General features: G+C 41.6%; 1 protein-coding gene across 2 annotated transcripts in view; it reads right to left on the reverse strand.

Annotated features, from left to right (window-relative positions):
• DOCK5 (dedicator of cytokinesis 5) overlaps window positions 1–20667 on the reverse strand; it is a 214915-nt gene that overhangs the window by 90350 nt on the left and 103898 nt on the right. For both annotated transcript variants that reach the window (XR_014247657.1, XM_082402765.1), the window contains exons 6-13: window positions 20332–20480; window positions 17034–17169; window positions 15770–15927; window positions 14150–14231; window positions 11191–11320; window positions 8267–8339; window positions 4432–4574; window positions 1791–1916 (exon numbers count right to left, since the gene is read on the reverse strand). Coding sequence is in view for 1 of the 2 variants with exons in the window: in XM_082402765.1 (XP_082258891.1) it covers window positions 1791–1916; window positions 4432–4574; window positions 8267–8339; window positions 11191–11320; window positions 14150–14231; window positions 15770–15927; window positions 17034–17169; window positions 20332–20480 (997 nt within the window). In the remaining variant the exon portion in view is untranslated. The remainder of the gene's footprint in view (window positions 1–1790; window positions 1917–4431; window positions 4575–8266; window positions 8340–11190; window positions 11321–14149; window positions 14232–15769; window positions 15928–17033; window positions 17170–20331; window positions 20481–20667) is intronic.

The raw sequence follows: 20667 nt of genomic DNA on the forward strand, positions 1-20667 counted from the left end.
TTTTTTCAGATTTCGGTCTTGCTGTAGCAATAAAACTGCCTTCAGTTGTAGGAAGAGTATCAATACTTATTTTTATAAACAACAAGAAGACAAAACCTTTTCCTAGAATGTTGATGAATATGTATTAGGGTGAAATGGCCCTGGAAGGGATGAAATAAGCAGATGAAAAACTACTTTTCATGAGAAAAGAAGAAAAAGATAATCTCAATTTTAGAACTCTTTCATTCATTCATTCCACAAATATACTTTTAATACTCACCATGTACAGAAATGTGTGAGGCATCAAATTATTACTGCTCCTTAATTTCCCAAAGGAGGAACAAGATCTTGTATTAGTTTAAAAGAACATGAATTTTTTTTTTAATTTATTTTATTTTTTATTTATTTATGGCTGTGTTGGGTCTTCGTTTCTGTGCGAGGGCTTTCTCTAGTTGCGGCAAGTGGGGGCCACTCTTCATTGCGGTGCGCGGGCCTCTCACTATCGCGGCCTCTCTTGTTGCGGAGCACAGGCTCCAGACGCGCAGGCTCAGTAGCTGTGGCTCATGGGCCTAGTTGCTCCGCGGCATGTGGAATCTTCCCAGACCAGGGCTCGAACCCGTGTCCCCTGCATTGGCAGGCAGATTCTCAACCACTGTGCCACCAGGGAAGCCCCAGACCTGAATTTTTATGCAATAGATAACAGCTTGATTTTCGAGAATTTTTCTAACATGCTTAAAGATTGTTTATTCATATATTCTTTCTTCCTATCTATCAAGTATACAACATACTTATATTTTAATATTTATAACACATATATTTTATATAATACACATATATAAGGTTCCTTGAGGGGATGATTTCCTTTTACCACTATAACAATCAAGAAAGTAAATGGGGGCTTCCCTGGTGGCGCAGTGGTTAGGAATCCGCCTGCCAATGCAAGGGACACGGTTTCGATCCCTGGTCCTGGAAGATCCCACATACCGCGGAGCAACTAAGCCCGTGCACCACAACTACTGAGCCTGCACTCTAGAGCCCGTGCTCTGCAGCAAGAGTAGCCACCGCAATGAGCAGCCCGTGCACCGCAACGAAGAGTAGCCCCTGCTTGCCGCAACTAGAGAAAGCCCGTGCACAGCAACAAAGACCCAACACAGCCAAAAATAAATAAATAAAATAAATAAATTTATCTAAAAAAAAAAAAGAAAGTAAATGGGTTAAATCAGTGAATTCACGAGAACACATATGCAGATTACTAACACGTGGTGGCAAAAAAAAGATGAAACTAAAGTAGGAAACTGCAGAATGTTTACATTCTTGTCACCACAAGTATGGGGAGAGCCGAGAACATAGTTGGAGCTTAAGCCACTGGAGCAGAAGGTCCAGTTGAGTCTGAGCTGAGTGGGCACCTCGCTGGAATTTCCTGGCAAGGAGCTCACGGTGCTGGTGATGTCATCATGAGAAGAGGTACGTGCAGATGAAGCAAATTATTCTCGGGACAGAGAACCTGTGCTATTTAGCGCGACTTAATGGATGGTCTACGAAGTATTTCAGAGGGGCTTGTGCAGAACATAAAGGAAGAGAAAGCAAAGAGAAATTTGAGTACATTTAAAAGCGTTCTCTTGGGCTTGCACACTGGGTAGTTTTCTAAGGCACTGCAACCCCGCCTCTATCTCCCACCGTCTCGCTATCACTGAATGCAAATGATGAAATCTTACGGATCCATGTTGCCTCAAGAGTCCCATTAGAAGTGATGGCTGCATGCAGCAAAGTCCTGTAGGACGCAGAACAGGTGAATCAAGCACAGTGTTTACCTGGAAGGATTATTTCAGGAAAGCCCATTTTCCGGGCGATTGCCGTGGATCTATCCACCAAGTGTGAAAAGTTTTTCTGAACCTGTGTGAGGTCCCCCGGCAGTAGCTTCAAGGACACCCAAAGTCCTTGAAAGAAAGAAAAGATAAACTTTTAGCTCTTTGTTAATGATCCGTATAATAAACACACACACACGCTGAGAAAAATATATGTGTGGTATTGATACAAAAACACATTATTATAAAGATGTAAATTCTCCCCTAGTTAACTTAGAATTTTAATGATACTCCCAACAAAATCACAGTAAGATTTCTTTGAGAATCTGACAGAAATGTGAATGGATGTTTACTTTGGGGAAAAAAAAATAAAGATAGCCCCTCTCAGATATCAAAATACTGTAAAGTTATAGTAATGAGTGATATTAGTAGTAGAAAAGATATATATAAATCAATGGAAACAATGAAATCAAGTACTATTATATACAGCAATTAAACATAGCAAAAGAGACATAACAAATCATGAAAAATGGAACAATTCTATAAACGTGCTGGGATAATTTTCTAGCTACTTAGAACAGAATCAATCTAACCTCTCACCACACATTTTCACTAAAATAAATTCCTAATATAACAGAAAAGTAAACAGAAAAAAAGACAGGAAATTAAAGGAAAAAATAAGTGTATCACTGTCAAATCTCTGAGTACAAACCATTTTTCTAAGTAGAGAAACAAATGAAGAAATCACAAAAGCAAAAGAATTACCTATACAAACTGAAATTTTGATATTCATAAAAAGTAAAAGGTATACTTCATAAACCATATACTACATACGCTTATAAAAGGCATGGTGAAATACTTATAAGAAATTAGGAATTCATACTCATTAGAAGAAGAACATTCAGATCCTCACAAATAAACAGAAAATGATTATACAATTCACAAAGAAGTACAAAAAGTTTATAAATATTTGGCAAACCAGAAATTGAAAAGTATGTGCCCTAAGTAAGACAAATTGTTATCTTCATTACACAAAGGGTTCACAAAAACTCTAGAAAGGAAGGGAAACTTTAGGAAACTCCTAAATATCAATACATATGAAGGCCAGATAATTCACTGTCACGTAGTTTTTAAAAAATGCTACGGTGGTCTACTTTTCACCTTTCAAACAGGTAAAGATTTTTAAACATAAGTTTGCAAAGTGGGCATATGGTAATTAGTGCCCACAGGAAGAAACCTATGGGAAGTATTCTGGAAATATGTACATCTCCGGGTTTAAGCTCGTTCCTATCATTTAGCCCAGAAATCCTACTTCCGGGAATTTTCTTGGGGAGGCAGTCCTAAATATGGAAAAAGCTTCATGTATAAAGACAGTCATAGCAGAGTTATTTAAATTTATAATGGTAGCAAAATAGAAAGCATTTAAGTGTTTACCTAGGGATTCCATGCTCAAAAAAATAAATAAATAAATAATCCAAGCAATGGAATATTACGCAGCCACAAAAAATATTTATGAAGAGCATGAAAACATTTGAAAAGTGTATTGCTAAGGAGGAGGAGAAGGAATGGTATTTTTTTCAGTTTTGTTAAAAAAAATTGTACATACACAGCAATCTATTTAGTGTAAGGGTTTTCCACTCTAACAAATTATATCCTTAGGTTAGGAGTTCCAAAACAACAGAAAGGCATTTAGTTATTTATTTTCAGATTCTATGATTCCTCACATGTATTTACTACTCAGGATAACTGTGAACACGTGGCAAATTAAATATGCTGAAACTGTTTCCTAATTGCTTCCACTTCAGAAGACAATTACAGGGTGGTTAAAAAAAAAAAAAATTGACTCAATCTTCAAAATTATCCCCAAATCATCACCATCTGAATTTTAGATTTTAAACTATTTTCCCTTATTATTTGAGCTAAAAATGCAGTTTCAATAAGCAGAACTCCTCTGAGTTAAAACTATATCAACAAAATGATATATGGAGGTGCTAAAAACCACTAAAAATGCTGTGCTAGGTAGCCCATTAGTTTATATTAATACATATTCATTTGCATTACTTTGGTCTCCTTCCTCTCAATTTTAGGAAACGTATTGGGAGAAACATATTCAGGGAGTGGAACATAATTATCCTCAAAACTCTTTTTCTTAACTAATGAGAACCTACTGTATAGCACAGGGGACTGTACTCAGTGCTCTGTGGTGACCTAAATGGGAAGGAAATCCAAAAAAGAGAGGATCTATGTATACGTATAACTGATTCACTTTGCTGTACATTAGAAACTAACACAACATTGTAAAGCAACTATACTCCAATAAAAATTAATTTTAAAACATTAAAAAAAAAACCTTTTTCTTTGTGCCTTGACCTGTGGAAACAACACGGGGATTACAGGTCAGACAAAAGTGAGGAAAGACTCATGGGATGAGAATCTGTTCTATAGAATTTACAACATACAGCTGTGATCCAACTCTCTTAAGTCTTAACTGTCTTTAAACGGAAACTGAGGTGGGCAGTCCCCAGCAGGGTCTGTTTTATATCAGAGAAAGATAGTGAAAGGGCCAGATTCCAAGGACTCAGCTCTGAGCGCCACCCCTCCACCCCTGCCAGAGTCCCCTCCCAGCTCAGTACATAGGGCTGTGTACCTTGTCCTTTGTGATTCACTTCCTTGGCTGCTATCACTTTATTCAAGACTGAAGTGAGTGGCTCATTCTCCCCAATCACATGGGATGTTATCAGGGGCGACATGATTAGCTGCCTCTGCCGGATATAGGTTTCCATGGCAATTCTGGGAAAGTCAGAAATGATTGGTAAGGAAAAAAGAGGAAGTCTCTGCAGCACAGCCTCAGATAGTGGTGGGTCTGATGCGCCTCATTTGGAAATATAAACAGTAAAGGAACCTAACTACAGGATACTTTCCATCTTTATTTTCCCACCGGGGGCCTATCTCAGACACCGAATTCATCTTGAAATGGCTTGGGGTAATGAGGGGAAAAATAAACCCCAAGAACAAACAAAACCGACGGTCAAATGTTAACAACTAAAAACCAGGGGCAATGCTTGATGCACTTTATAAGGTGGGAGAGGCTGCAGAAATGGAATGGTAGAAGGACGGAGGAAGGGGCAGGAAGACCCAGCCTCCAGTTCTGGCTCTACTTGCCAAGTGAGCTCTGCTAGAGTCTCCCCTCTGGGCCTCAGTTTCCTCATCTGTAAGGAAATGGGCCAGGATCACATGCCCTGAAGGCCCACATCTAGTGACAACACTCAATGTACAAGAGCGGTATGTACGCAGCGGCTTCGGGATGGTGTTCGTAGAACCCCACGTGATGAAGAACTATGTTTAGGGTTGCAATGGCACAGCCACCAGCAAATAAGAGCCACTTTAAAGATCACATCAGGCTGAGGCTCGTACAGGGGGATGAAAGAGCCAAACACAGCCCCCATTCTATGGAAAGCACAAGTGCTATCAATAACTACATATCAGCCTGGAGCGGGACAACGGTGGCCAGTCTTCTCTGCTGTGGTTTTGTTCTCTTGCCCACGACACACAGGCCAGCTTTCTCTGCAGGGTTCAGACCTGTACCCTGACAATAGGGGGGAAGCATTCTGCAATATGTTCCTGAAAAGTGGGATTGCGACAGTCTGAGTTGTTTTCAAATGACTCCCTCTTAGACTAGCAGGATACACGCATAAAACTCTCCCAATATAATAATCGCTATAAAGCTTTCGAGGTAAGTTATGAAAGCATTTGCCATAAATCTTAGGAGTTCAATGCCAGAGGCTGTGATTTGCATCGTGAAAGCTGTACAGTGGCTGTTGGCCACACAGTGAGTGGTAATCAAATTAGGGCTGGACTCCTTGGAGACTCAAAGCTTGTATTATTATACGGTGGAGACAGTCTGAAAGCTCACTGTTTCAGCACGGCCGCTAGGTAAGAGCTGGTTCAGAAAGTAAGCGGGGAGGCACATAACCAAAGAAGAAACCCACCTCAGAAAGTGAGACAAATACAGAGAAACACATTTGAGATAACTCATATCCATAATGAGGCTCCTATTTTATATATATTTATAATATTATTTGTATGGAGTAGAATAAATTTCATATCCATGAATGCTGCCCCGATAATTCATATATATTGAAACATATATAATATTATATATATTATTATATAATATTTCATATAACTCCCACATCCATGAATGCTGCTCCTAGTATATATATACACATATAAAATATACATATATTATACATATATACATAGTACATAATTATAATATATGTATATATAATAGAAATAACATTCATGGATATGAAAATTATTTATATTTATCACAAGTATATTTATATTTTATGTATTTACATATTCACATTTATGCTATGTATTTTATTTAATATTTATTATATTTACATAAGATATTGTAATATAGTTGGTTTAATATATGAAATCATTTAATGCATTAATATAAAATTATATATTTTAATATATTATATGTACTAATTTAATATATCACACTTATTTAATATACTTAAATATACATATTTACATTGGGAGCAGCATTCATGAATTTGAAAGTTGTGTCATAATTCACACTAGCACTAAGCTACATAAAATATGTACCTCACCATATTCTTGGAGGGTCAGTGTATAGGTGGTAGGATACTAGATAAGCACATATTTTAAAAATTATTAATAGCAGCTTCTGGATGAGAAGGGAAGTACTACTTAGCACAAACTATTTATACTATTATATTTAGAAACTTATCCAAAAGTGCTGGACTTTAAAATGAAAGATAAGGATTTTTATATTTTAAATAAAATTACATATAATACCTATTTATTGTAGAAAGAATAGTAAGCAGAGTTAAACCAAAAGAGGGGCAAAATCACCTAGAATTACACCAACAGAAATAATCACTGTTAATTACGGAGTATATTCTTTGAAATTTCTAAATTTTAAGGTTTTTAATGCATTGTAACAATTTATATTCTTATAAGTAGTATTTATACCCACTGAACGCTGGATACCATATATTTTTAAAACTTCGTCAACCCCAAAACTAAACCTCATTGTTTCATTTGCCTTTCATTGATTCTCAATGAATTTATAGGCCATTTCTTTGCATGTGTATGTTTCCTTCTTACTTCCTTATGAACTTGCATTAATTCCTTATAATTTAGAAATATTTATTCTTTTTCATAGACATTGCAAAGACATTATTAAATTTTTTCTATGTATAAGTTGTCTAAACTTTCTGTGAGGCTAAACCTATCAATTTTTCTTCTTTAGTCGAATCTTTGGTGTCTGACTCAGAAAGGCCTCCCACACATCACATCGTATAAAACTTTTGTTTTCCTACAGTACTTTAAGATTTTTGGCTCTTACATGTATATGTGTTATCATCTGGAATTTACAGTGGTATAAGTTGGGAGATGAGGATCTAACTTACATTTCTTAAATGGTTAGCTAATTTTCTCAAACACTATCTTTTGCATAGTTTATCTTCTCCACTGATTTTAAAATTAATATTTTAAAATAATTTTAAAAATATATAACCATATTACTTATTACTAATAAAATCACATATTAACTCAAATATCCTTGGGCTGGTTTCTGGAATTCTCGGTTCGTCATATTGATCCGTTGTGGTGGCCGCATATTGGCCGAGACAATCATTTTTTCTCACTGCCACGACTGCCCTGTTAGGAGTCAGATCCAGCAACGTCCCAGCCACCCGTGCGAGGTAAGGGGCGCGTGCTCGCTAGAGCATGAGCCAGTCATGATGTTCACACGTACGCTCCTTCAGCGTTACGGGGATAGAGAGTAGCTCTCCGACGTCCCCCAGTGGCCCACCCAGGGCTCCAGCTCCTGAGACTCAGAATGGGGAGCTGAGTGCAGCTCTGCGGGGCAAGCTTCCAGGCTGGCTTTCCTCCGCTTGCAGGAAAACAGGGATTAGTCTACCCTTCACTCTCGCATCTCCTGAACCTTTGTTACTCAAAGTGTGAGCCCCAGACCTGCAGTAGCAGCATCACCTAGAAGCTTGTCAGATGCAGACTCCAGACCCACCAGATCGCGTTTTGCATCCTAACAAGATCCCAGGTGATTCATGTGCAGGTTGCAGTCTGAGAAGCCCTGTGCTATTCTGCTTGATTCCTCGTCCTCTGTGATACCTGTTCCATAGGACAAAGTACAGGTAAACTTTGGCATTTCTGGCATTTAAATGGCACCATAATCTGGTAGGTTCGCCCCTTATGTTCCTTTGGTCATTTCTGTAGAATCAGGAAAGTTCAGTTACCCTCTTAACGGAGTGCAATATGAAGGACTTTGAATAAAGTCTTCTGTCGGCTCCGCTTGGCAATCTTCCCACTTAAGAGCTTTCCTTTTCTAACTGGGCAAAAGGTTCCTAGCACCTGGTTCTAACACACCATCCAAAGGCCTAATCCAGGTCTCAAGTCACCTGGGATAATGCCCAGGTACTTACTGCTGAAAGGGAATAAAATGCTGCTTTTCTTCATCATCCACCTTCCCGTGTATGATATCGGTAATATCCATCACTAGGAAAAAGACAAAACTTAATTAAAGAAACTAATTGCTTCAGGCCTCAGTGAGGAACTATGGAAAATTACAGTATCAGCAAACATAGAACCCTGGAGGAAGAAAGAGAGCAAGAGTGAGCAGGGACGTTTCCTTTATTTATTTGCCAATGATGACTCCCAGTGTCCCCAGCCTAGCAGAAGATCAATTCATCAGGGGCTCAGGCAGGGGCTTGCGCATTCTCGGATCAACCCTGCAGACTACCTCCTTTAAAAAATTCTACTAGACCAAGTTGGTGAATTCTTGAGTCCCGTGACACTGACACTTTTTAGTAAGCCTGCGTTCCAAGACCCAGAGAACACTCTTTTTTTTTTTTGGCAGGAGTGTCAATAGAATAAAAGACCTGGGAGAGGAACTCAAGACTTGCCGTGGTCCACTGTCCCTCTGATTTGACATTTTCTCGCCTGGTTTCCACATAAATGAAGGGCAGCCAGGGCACCAACAGCACAGACTAGAAGACCATGTAGTGATTCGGTCTTTGATGCCCGGTAAGAGCTATTAAGGAAGCGCTGTTGTAACCCTACTGCATGGATTGTCTTATTTATACAAATATTAATATTAGCCCTACTTTAAGAGATGAGGAAACTGATTACAGGAAAGGTAGGTGATTTCCCCTAGGTCAGAGGTTTAAGTGGTAAAGCCAGGGTAGGAACCCAACAGTGATTACAGGGCCAAACCATTTAACCTAACTATGCCTGCTGCCCAGAGAACTAATAAGCGGGCCATTCACTCTACAGCTGCTGAGGTTAGGCAGGGGCCATGGCAAGAAGCCATTCCTTGGTTAATAAATTACAATCTAGCCATAAAACACACACTAATGATCCACGCCACAGGTAATCCGTTTGGCGATTAAAAGAAATACTGAGATACGAGACAATAATCGTAAGAAAAACTAAAGAAAAGGGAGGAAATGCTTTCTCAAATCAACCCGAACACATAGTGCATAAGGCTTGGGAATGAATAAAGTTAGTGAAAGGAAGCTGTAGAAAGCAGGGCATGACATCAACTTGCTATCAGCCCTTAATAGACCCCTGAAAACAATGCATGCACGCGCGCACACACACACACACTGTAGAATTTGTATTTGAACCCCCAAATAGGCAGTTCATTTGTGAATGACATCATCTAGTTACTCCTAACTTCTGCTGATGTTTGGCATCAAGGCTCCAAGTAAATTAATCTCCACGCCCTGAATGAACACACACACACCCTGAAATGGAAGAGCAAATAAAAGCCTTGAGCTCGGATGTTTGAATCTCTGTGGCCCAGTTTGAAAGACAATGACCTTGAATATTCCTTAAATCTTCTATGAAAGAATAGACTGCCGTATAGATGGCTAAGCAGTCCTGGGCCAGGGTTCCTTGCCTTTTCTGGGCTTTTATTTTTTTTTTTTTAATTTTATAGCTACTTTATTTATTTATTTATTTATTTTTGGCTGTGTTGGGTCCTCGGTTCGTGCGAGGGCTTTCTCTAGTTGCGGCAAGTGGGGACCACTGTTCATCGCGGTGCGCGGGCCCTTCACTATCGCGGCCCCTCCCGTTGCGGGGCACAGGCTCCAGACGCGCAGGCTCAGTAGTTGTGGCTCACGGGCCCAGTTGCTCCGCGGCATGTGGGATCCTCCCAGACCAGGGCTCGAACCCGTGTCCCCTGCATTGGCAGGCAGATTCTCAACCACTGCGCCACCAGGGAAGCCCCTGGGCTTTTATTTTAATTCACTATCAGGAAGTAGTGCTGTCCCCTCTAGACAGAGCCTGGCCAACCTTGAGAGCAGGTGCAGTGCAAGGCCGTTCAAGGGATGCACGATGCACACAGCCTCCTGGGATACAGAGGCCGCCTCACCAGCCACATAACCCACAGGTCAACCCTGACAACGTGCAGTTTCTGGGCCCTCGCTCCAGGGGCAGAACTGATGGCTTTCAAAACTACTTAGTGACCAAAATGTCGGTGCAAGACCAAAAATATATTTCCTCCATTTAACAAACTACAGAGGAAAATGGAGGGCCTCCTGGAAGGTTATGGAGTTTGATTTAAGCCAAGGACCCTCTTTGAAAGCAATGTTGCCTTGGGAGAGCCAATTTCCTAGACATACAAACCACTTTCCCAGGAGAATTTTATTCAATTAAAATCAATACGCAGCCGCAATCAGGGAAGATTACAACAGTCACACAGAGGCTTTACTGAGAGGGCCCTGCTGTGTAAAAGACACAGTGCTGGGCAGTGAGGGAGAAACAAAGGAGGGGCATCTAGGTGAGGACACAGAACCCACAAAAAGCTACCTGGCAGTTCCAGGCAGTAAACGCGGTGTGTCTGATGTTAACACTAACAACCAAATTCATCTTGCACCGTCTCTGGGTCTCCTCTCTCCTTCCTCCCTCTTCTCTTTCTTTTTTTTTTTTTTATTGTGGAAAAATATACATAACATGAAATTTGCCATTTTGACCATTTTTAAATGTACAGCTCAAAGTGGCATTAAAAACATTCACATTGGGCTTCCCTGGTGGCGCAGTGGTTGAGAATCCGCCTGCCAATGCAGGGGACACGGGCTGCTTAAGGCTGAATGACATTCCACTGTATGGAAAGACCATTTTGTCTATCCATTCATCCGTCAACAGACACCTGGGTTGCTTTGGCTACTGTGAACAACGCTGTGGTAAACATGGGTGTGATGATATCTCTTTGAGACCCTGCTTTTAATTCGTTTGGGGATACAGAAGCAGGATTGCTGGATCCTAATCTGGTTTTTTGAGGCCCCACCATACTGTTTTCCCAGTGGCCATACCATTTTACATCCATCTCGGGTTCTTTCTGTACCTGCTACTCCAAAGGGTCTTCGGAGCCCACATGTGTGCTTTTTGCCCTCCTTCAGCTCCATGTGGCCAACCCGGACAATCTGGCACACAAGGCTGATGCGGGGCCGGATGAGGTCTGTGCTGCTGAGGTCCTACAGGGGCGGAGAGAACAGGAAAGGAGGTCACACTCCATCACCCTGTCACGCTCATTTCTCTTTTCTTTTCACTCTACAATAAAACACCGTTCAGAGCATACTTCCTAACGCTGAAATATCAGAAGGGCTCCTCTCTTCCCCCTAGCCACCCAAGAACCATCATAGCATCAGAGAAAAATGACTGTATTCAAAAAAAGAATTTTTAAAAATTCCCCAGCTCCTACTTCAGATTTATAAATCAGATCGTATTCAATCTCAAGTCTCCAGTTTACGCAGGGTATTTAAAAATGGGGTCCCTTGTCATTGCTACTTTATATTCTGGCCAGGGCATATCTGAGCACCAGACGCGTTTCATTGTCAAATGAAATTAAAACTTACAAGACATTGACATTTACTGGGTATCTACACATGCTGGTGATATTTCATTTCACCTTCCAAATAATCCTGTGAGGCAACTATAACACAGAAATTTACGTGCACTGCTTTCTGTAATTATTCATCTGTTTTATGAGGGATATCCATCGAGAGCTTCTGGGTGTGTGTTGACTAATGAGAAATGCGTAGATGAAATGTCTCTGTCTTTTTGTGGCTCATGCTCTATGCTTGTTTGTATTGCTAAGGATGGGTGAGTAAACGCACAAAAGAGCTCACATATCTCATTTGCTTTAATATCAGAAATGATTTAACTGCATCTCAAATTCTTTTCATGAAACGGCTATCCAAGGCCCCTTTACTGAATCAAGAATTACTTTTTAAACAATCAATCCATATCTATCCACTATAATCAAATTAACTCAGGTCTCCAAGATAGGAATATATACCGATGATGATATTAACCTTGAATTTCTACTCTAGGTTTTGTGAGGCTTCTGTTAATAGAAAGATAAAGACTAAGTGACTGGTTACATAAAGTGGGGCACACTGATATTATTCAATTATATGCAATCATTTATAAATGAAGTTTCTGTAGAATGTTCAATGACCAAAGAAATCAGTCACCGCATTTTATTTAACTGAAAAAGTTGGACATGAAATTTGCATATAGGAAGGGCCTAATTGGTGGGGGGAGGAGGGGAGGGGGTGAATTGCAGCTATTCTGAAACGGTATTGATTAGAAGATGGACCAATGATTCAACAACACCTTTCTGAATGTGTGTGTTTGTTTTTTTTTTTTTAATAATGTACGCATTGACTGATAAATGCCTTTTGATTTCAGGGGGAAAAAAACCTCATATATCTTAGAATTGAGGAAATACTCTGCGTGTTGGGGAGAGGTTTTGGGAAGAGTTCTAAGCTCTTTTTTGTCGATGTTTACTAGGTGGTGAAGATGTGGATGGGTCAGGGCAGGGATAGTAATAGACCACTTTTGTCATAGGGGTAGGAGGTTAATAGATGGAATGAATAATAATAAGCAGGAAGGAAGGCAGGAAGGAAGGCAGGCAGGCAGAAAGGAGGGAAGCAGTGGACCAATGTTCCTTCTTATCACTTGCTCTGGTGCTTTACCTTAGACTCCGTTTTCCTTACTGTAAGAGTGGTAAGAGAATAAGCAGACAAAATATGGGTGTGGCTTAAGGGAAAAAGGGAGAAAAGGAAGCCAGTATCTCTTTTAGGCTTAATGGGAGCTGGAAAACCTGCCCACCAAGGCTGCTCAGAACAGGTGGCAGCAGCTCCAGGGCATTTCAAGCACTGATGGCAAAAAAAAAAGGGAGAGAATCCCAAGAAAGTTCCTAGTCCACGAAAAAGAGAGTCACCAGGCCCCAAGCTCTAGCCCAATACATTTCCTGGCTCTTGATCCATTTACAGCAGCACACCTCCTGCCTCGGGTACGTGGAGAAAGAGAGGGAAAAGTCCATTGAAATATGAGCCAACAATATCCCAATGATCTGTACTGTTCTAGGGTGTGATGGCTTAGGAGTGAATATGATTTGAACCTAATACATTTTTAGAGGGTGTCAAATTCAGAACCAGGCAGATCCATCGCCTGACCCTAAACATGGTCCTAAAGTAAATCGCTTGAGGAAATTGGATCCCAAAGATGACAGGTGGGGAATTTTGAAGTGTGTCCATATTTCATTGGAGATCAAAGAAGCCTAACTAAAAGAATTGTGGGCTGACTCACATGATAACTTATTTTTGAAAGGGCTATTTTATCTTGAAGATTATGAGTTTGGAGGAACTAAGGTGATTGGCAGTGGAAAGAATCAGAACATGTGAAATTCCTTAAAAATTTATTGAGTTAAATAACTGTGTCTGTGTTACACATAATTAAAAAAAAAAAAACCCTTTACACTTTGGAAAAAAAAAAAAAAATATGAGCCAACAGAAAAGTCTAGTCCGGTCTTTGCCCCTACTGTAACCTGGCTCTGGAAGGTTCCCCCCTTTATCTGCACAGCTCACGCCCTCGTCAACTGGAAGTTCTTGCTCAAAGGCTCCTGCTCATCAAGGTCTGCCCTGACCCACCTATTTAAGACAGCAACCCTCCCCCAGCCCAGAAACTCCCAATCCCCGCAAAGCACTCACGACCTCTAACATTCTATACAACTCCTCATCTATCTGATTACTGTTTATTGCTGACTTCCCCATTAGGACAAAAAGCTCCTTGAGAACCAGGACATTATCTGGTGTGTTCACTGATGTATCTCAAATGCCTGGCCTCTGACAGGTGCTCAATAAATATTTGGTGAATAAATGAGTGGCTCACTCCGGCTAGAGGGATTATGATGATTGTTATTTTCATGTGTTCATTTTTTAATTTTCCATATACTTGTCACGTGCACCTGTGAATATCACAAACAAAGGAAACGGTTAAGCATAGGTAGGACTTACAGTAAAGACCGCTTGAAGGTTGTTGAGCTTCTCGATTTCCTTGGGCATTCCATTGCTGCCCCAACGAATTAGGTAGTTTTCACTGATAAAGGGAAACAAAATATTCTCAATGAGCACCTAACTGGGGAGGAAGCTGCTCTCAGTATAGACTTAATAGGGTTGAAAGGTGGCCCAGAAGAGCCCAGTGAAGCTCACCAGGCAGGTCTGAGACCACACCAATCACCACCCTCTGGTCTCCTGGCTGTAGCCTGGCTCTCCGAGGCACACCCAGTACAGCCCCATGACAAGCACTGCTCAAGACGGGCACAGACACAGTAGATTCTACCAGATTCTATCTGGGGTCTATCTTCCATCTCAAACCCTTTGTATAAAAGTTTCAGTTTTGCTGAATCAGGAATATAATTTTATAAGAATCATTCCAAGTCCATCCCCTGGAATCCACAGCACCACACAGCAACAAGCTTTCTATTTTAGATACAAACAATTTTGGGGCTTCCCTGGTGGTGCAGTGGTTAAGAATCCGCCTGCCAATGCAGGGGACACGGGTTTGAGCCCTGGTCCAGGAAGATCCCACATGCCGTGGAGCAACTAAGCCCATGAGCCACAGCTACTGAGCCTGCGCTCTAGAGCCCGTGGTCCACAACTACTGAGCCCACGTGCCACAGCTACTGAAGCCCGTGTGCCTAGAGCCCATGCTCCGCAACAAGAGAAGCCACCACAATGAGAAGCCCGTGCACCGCAACGAAGAGTAGCTCCTGCTCGCCGCAACTAGAGAAAACCCGTGTGCAGCAACGAAGACCCAACGCAGCCAAAAATAAATAAATAAATAAATAAATAAATAAATAAATAAATAAATAAATAAATCATTTTAAAAATTTATTTTAAAAAATAATAAATAATTTGTCAGTAATTACTTTTAACCATCTTCTCAAGAATAAACCTGTTTTCTTAGCTGCTCAGCGGCAGCATGACTGTAGGGTTGAACAAAGCCTATAATCATCCGCTAAAGTCTTTAATTTAGAGTAGTATTGGGTTCACAGCAAAGTTGAGCCGAAGGTACAGATTTCCCCTAGGCCCCCCTCCATGCCCAGCCCCCCCCTTTATCAACAACCCCCAGCAGAATGGTACAATCATTGTTATAATCACTGAACCTACACTGAGAGGTCATTATTACCCCGAGTCTACAGTTTATATTAGGGGTCACTCTTAGTGTTGGACATTCTATGGGTTTGGAAAAATGTGTAATGACACACAAGCCACCATGACAGTATCATAGAGGATGGTTTCACTGCCCTAAAATTCTCAGTGCTCTGCTGAGTCACCCCTCCCTCACCCCTCTCTTATACTCCTTTGAATTCTCTGCTCCTGTCACCATGTTCGGATGAGTTTTCTGTGATTTCTAAGACCCAGGGAGTACACAAACTGTTACTACTGCACTGTTTCAGCAGCTATTCAGAATGGCTTAGCGACCCAAAGGGTTTTATTTTCTACTGCCTAGAAATCCTCCCCTTCTTCTCCATCTTCCCCTCTCAAACCCAGCAAAGAAATCCTCAGGGAGGAGATAGGTGAAGGCTGGGTATTTTTGCAAGGTTGACGGAAGATGACCTGGGTCTCTACTACCTTATGAACGTGGACTGGTCCGGGTCGTAGAGGGCCATGAACAACTCTGCGTCTTCCCCAATGTTGCAGACAAAGTTCTTGAAGTTCACATAGAGGCCGTAGGTATGCACGGCACTGAAGATGGACTGGCCCCGCAAGTCCAGGTTCTGCAGAATTGACTGAACACAGAGGACAAGATAGAAAAGCATCAGCAAGTGGGAAACACTAGCGAAGACTCTGGCCTGCAAACAGGAGCCAAATATAATTACCACCTGAGAGAAGCACTTACTGAGAAGAAAGTGTGTGTAAGTGGAGAAGTGATCAAGTGAGAAAAATAGAACCATTATTATTTAGATGATCAAGGCGGTCCTGTGAAGCGCCTTGAACCCAAGTAATTCAATAAATGCTGTCTAAAGAGCATATATCTAAAGGTTATGATAACTCAGGGTTTTAGTAGCTTTAAGAAGTTCTCATCTCTCACAACAGTTTCTGGCTAAACCTCAAAAGCATAAACATCATGATTCATTATCCTTCTTTTGGGGAATAACTCTCATTGCAAATAAGAGATTCCACTGGACAGGTCCACCTTCAGGCATGACTAGCCATTAGATCCAGAAACACAATGAAATGTTATTACAACTGTGCTGAAGAAATAAAACCTACAAACTAAACGAAATAAACAGAAACCTCTACTCATTAGAACAGAAAGACTGGAAGAATATATACCTAAACATCAGTATGTTTGGGCAGTCATAATATAGGTGACTTTTTTCTTTTTCTCTTTTTCTATACCTTTTGAATTTTTATTTATTGTCCAATTAGTATTTTTAAAATCTTTCAAACACTTCATTTGTAAATATTATTTTATTTGTTTTGGAAATCATGATCTATGTACTAAATACAGAAGTTTATAGAGTCAAGAGGCTTTTCTCCCACCCAGTTCTCCTTCTCAGAGACATCCATTAATTGTCAGTTTCTTGTCTATCACTACAGAGTTAGTCTGCACATAGGCAAGCAGAGGTGTATGTATATTCTTTTTTGAAACACAAATAATAGTCTTTTATACACACTGTTCTGCATCTTGCTCTTTTCTGCTTAACGTATTATCTTTGCAATCTTCCCAGGTCAGAATATACAAAACTGCCTTGTTCTTTTTGTAATATTTTGCTTCTAAAATGAGGAAATGAATGATTTTCTAAACAACATTTCCACCTCTGTTGTCTTAATTCCCTTTGCTTCATTAAAAACAAAAGCAAAAATGGAAGCTCTGTGGCCAAAAGCTCACCTTCTCTTCTTGGATCTTTTCCTCAATCCTCTTCGAGGCCACTTCATGGGCCTTGAAGAGGGCGATGGTGCTGGTTTCATCTGGGTCCAAGATGTTCCCGTTGTCGTCCCGCACGACCAGATCCAACCCCAGCATTCTAGAAAGAAAGAAATGGTCAGTTGGTTCTCCTCATCAGGAGCAGACCCTTTCCTGAAGAGTCTTCACGGAAGAACCCAGAGGATTCAGCTGAAAGGCTGGGTGCCGGACAAGTCAAGATAAAAAGAGTTCACTGGCTTTTCTCCTTTCAATTTTTGCTTCCTTTCCATACAACAACAATGCTAAAAAACTTATGAAAATGTTACCCAAACTCATATAATATGCAAAGTAATTTGGTCTGCAGAACCTCAACAGGAAAGGCAAAATGGGCGCTAATTCTAACCAAAATCGTCTGACCAATGCTTCTTTCCCCTAATCATCTGTAGTTTGCTATAGGAACTATGAAAGACGAATGCTCAGATATTGGGGTGCTTGCCCTGATTTCCTTAAAAGCACAGGCCTGGGGGACAGTGCTTAATTCAAGACTGTTTTTTGTTTGTTTGTTTGTTTTAATTTATTTATTTAATTTATTTATTATTTTTGGCTGTGTTGGGTCTTTGTTGCTATGCGCGGTCTTCCTCTAGTTGCAGCGAGCGGGGCGGCTACTCTTGGTTGCGGTGCGCGGGCTTCTCATTGCGGTGGCTTCTCTTGTTGCGAGCACAGGCTCTAGGCGCACGGGCTTCAGTAGTTGTGACTCACGGGCTCAGTAGTTGTGGCTAGCAGGCTCTAGAGCACAGGCTCAGCAGTTGTGACGCACAGGCTTAGTTGCTCCGCGGCATGTGGGATCTTCCCGGACCAGGGCTCGAACCCGTGTCCCCTGCATTGGCAGGCGGATTCTTAACCACTGCGCCACCAGGGAAGCCCTGTTCAAGACCATTTTAAAGGAGATCAAGGGAGTTCTTTGGTGGCCTAGTGGTTAGGATTCAGGGCTTCCACTGCTGTGGCCTGGGTTCAATCCCTGGTCAGAGAACTGAGATACCACAAGACGCACGGCGCGGCCAAAAACAACAACAGCAACAAAAGGAATCAAAGAAGTTAAGTCCTGGCTGTTGGTATCACAAAATCTATCTCAGAGAATGGGCTCTGGTGTCAGCTGGACCAAGATTTGCATCCTGGTTTTAATATCTGCTAGCAAGGTGACTTTGGTCATCTACCTAATTTTGCAAAGGCCTGGTTTCCTCATCTGTAAATTATTCTCTACCCTTCAGGGCTGTTGTGTGAATTTAATGAGATAACGCATATAAAGCACACAGTACAATATCTAGCATATAATAGGCTCTCAATGAATGTTAGCTCCTATTGGCACAAGAAAACCCCTGGTTGTGTTAAGACGGAGCTCTGGGCGCTGCACGGGAATAGTAAGGGCCATACGGTCCCTGCATGGCACCAGCCCAGCAAGGTTTTTTATGCCCGATGTGCACACAGAAGCAGAAAAAATTGTGCTTAGTTCTAAGAAGTTGGGGACTGTGGTGGAAACAGGATACTGCGATCTGAACGCCCAGTTCATTCCAGGCGCTAGCAGTTTAGGAGTGAGGATGTCCAAAGGGCAAGAAAGCTCAGGGATAACGGTGGCACGCGCCAAGTCTTTGGGAAGAAAGCAAAAATGCCTAATTTCCCTCCTCCCTGTTTTATAGCATCTCCATCAACTGACTCAATCTGGCAGGTCCCTTGCCATGGCAGCCAGATCCACAGGCCACCCAGACTATGAGCAATGGGCCTTGTCAGCTGCTCAGAGGCTGGATCACGGATGTACTGACGGAGCCGCTTAATTTCTTGAGCTGCTTCCAAGGGCTGAAATGAAAAGGCCAGCCTGGTCTGCTGTTTGTAGGATGTTACCATCCTTTGCCAGAGACCAGAGGCCTCCAGGCTGATGCCACAGTGTGCCAAGACCCAAGAACACAGAGGCAGCATATGTGCCAGGAGGGAGCTGCTTTATCCCATCTTAGCTGTTTTTTAAGAGTCTCCCCAGGACTATATGACCAGCAGTGCAGCTCCTGCGGTTATAGTCCTATGAACAGACCAGGGCGGAGCAACTAAGCCCGTGCGCCGCAACTACTGAGCCTGCGCTCTAGAGCCTGCAAGCCACAACTACTGAAGCCCAAGTGCCGCAACCACTGAGTCCACGTGCCTAGAGCCCGTGCTCCGTAACAAGAGAAGCCACCGCAATGAGAAGCCCACAAGCCGCAACAAAGAGTAGCCCCCGCTCGCCGCAACTAGAGAAAGCCCGCGTGCAGCAACGAAGACCCAACGCAGCCAAGAAAAAAAAAAAAACAACTAAATGTCAAACAAATCATCAACGAAAACTGACAAACGAACCCAGTGTTTTAAAAAGAGCTGGTCAGGAAGGATGAATCATCCCAGGTCACCATCAATTTTGATGAATCGACTGAATTTTTCGTCTTCCAAAGGGCAGTAACATCTGGAACCTACATATCTGACCGAGCCAATCGGAAGATGAATGATGTGATTAACTCTTTAGAGGTTACTGGAGACAGGCTAAAAACAAGCTTTACTATTCTGGCAAATCTGGTTTTTACACAATGTAAAGCAATGGTCCCACTTAGGGGAAGACAGAAAGAAAGAGACAGAATGAGTCTGATGCTGATTTAAAATCCTCTGTTAGAAGAAAGATAGCAGCGGGGGAGGGATAAATTAGGAGTTTGGGATTAACAGATACACACTACTATATATAAAACAGATAAACAACAAGGACCTGATGTATAGCACAGGGAACTCTACTCAATATTCTTTAATAACCTAAATGGGAAAAGAACCTGAAAAAGAATAGATACATGTATAACTGAATCACTTTGCTGTACACCTGAAACTAACACAACATTGTAAAGCAACTATACTCCAGTATAAAATAAAAACTAAAAAAAAAGGAATAAAGGTAGAGATAGTCCCAGGTCCCCGAAACTGTCAGCTTCTGATGCTCAGACCCTCTGAGATTGTCTGGCAGTGGAGTTGCTTCCATTCAAGCCCCATATTCCCTGATCATCCATCATCTCCTTGAGACCAGAGATCCAGCACAGGGTCTGGCCCATGAAGGGCACTGCCAAATTTTCTTCTACAAAATTAAATGTTTTCCAAGGCAGAAAGAGAACAGTTAAGCATTGTTCTTTGGCAACTCCAAGATCACAAGCTCGCAGTGAGCTGTGTCCTTAGCATGAATGTGCGTGTTTTTTTCCAAGTTCTCAGTGAAAAGTCATCCCTGGTTTACCTGTTCCCGTGATCGATTTTGGCTGTGACCTTCATCTTGAGCTCTGCCAGTTCGTCCTTGGGGAGGGTTCCAGACAGGATCTGGGATCGCCACTCAATCAGGCTGTACGTCATCTGCTGCAGCTGGCGGAAGAGCATGACCTTGTTGTTCTAAGGTGGGAAAATGAGGCAGAGGAAAGGACCAAAAAAAGAGGGAAAAAAAAGGTGTCATGGAAGATGAGAACATCTTTTGACCCGATCCTTTATAAGGTGTCATTTAAGCAATTAATTCTGCCATGCAGTGAGCTGTGCACATTGAGGCGACCTTGTTACATCACTAGGGTTGGCTTTGCCCTGA

This window comes from Balaenoptera borealis (assembly GCF_965194805.1).
Source record: "Balaenoptera borealis genome assembly, chromosome: 8".
Classification (NCBI taxonomy): Eukaryota; Metazoa; Chordata; class Mammalia; order Artiodactyla; family Balaenopteridae; genus Balaenoptera; species Balaenoptera borealis.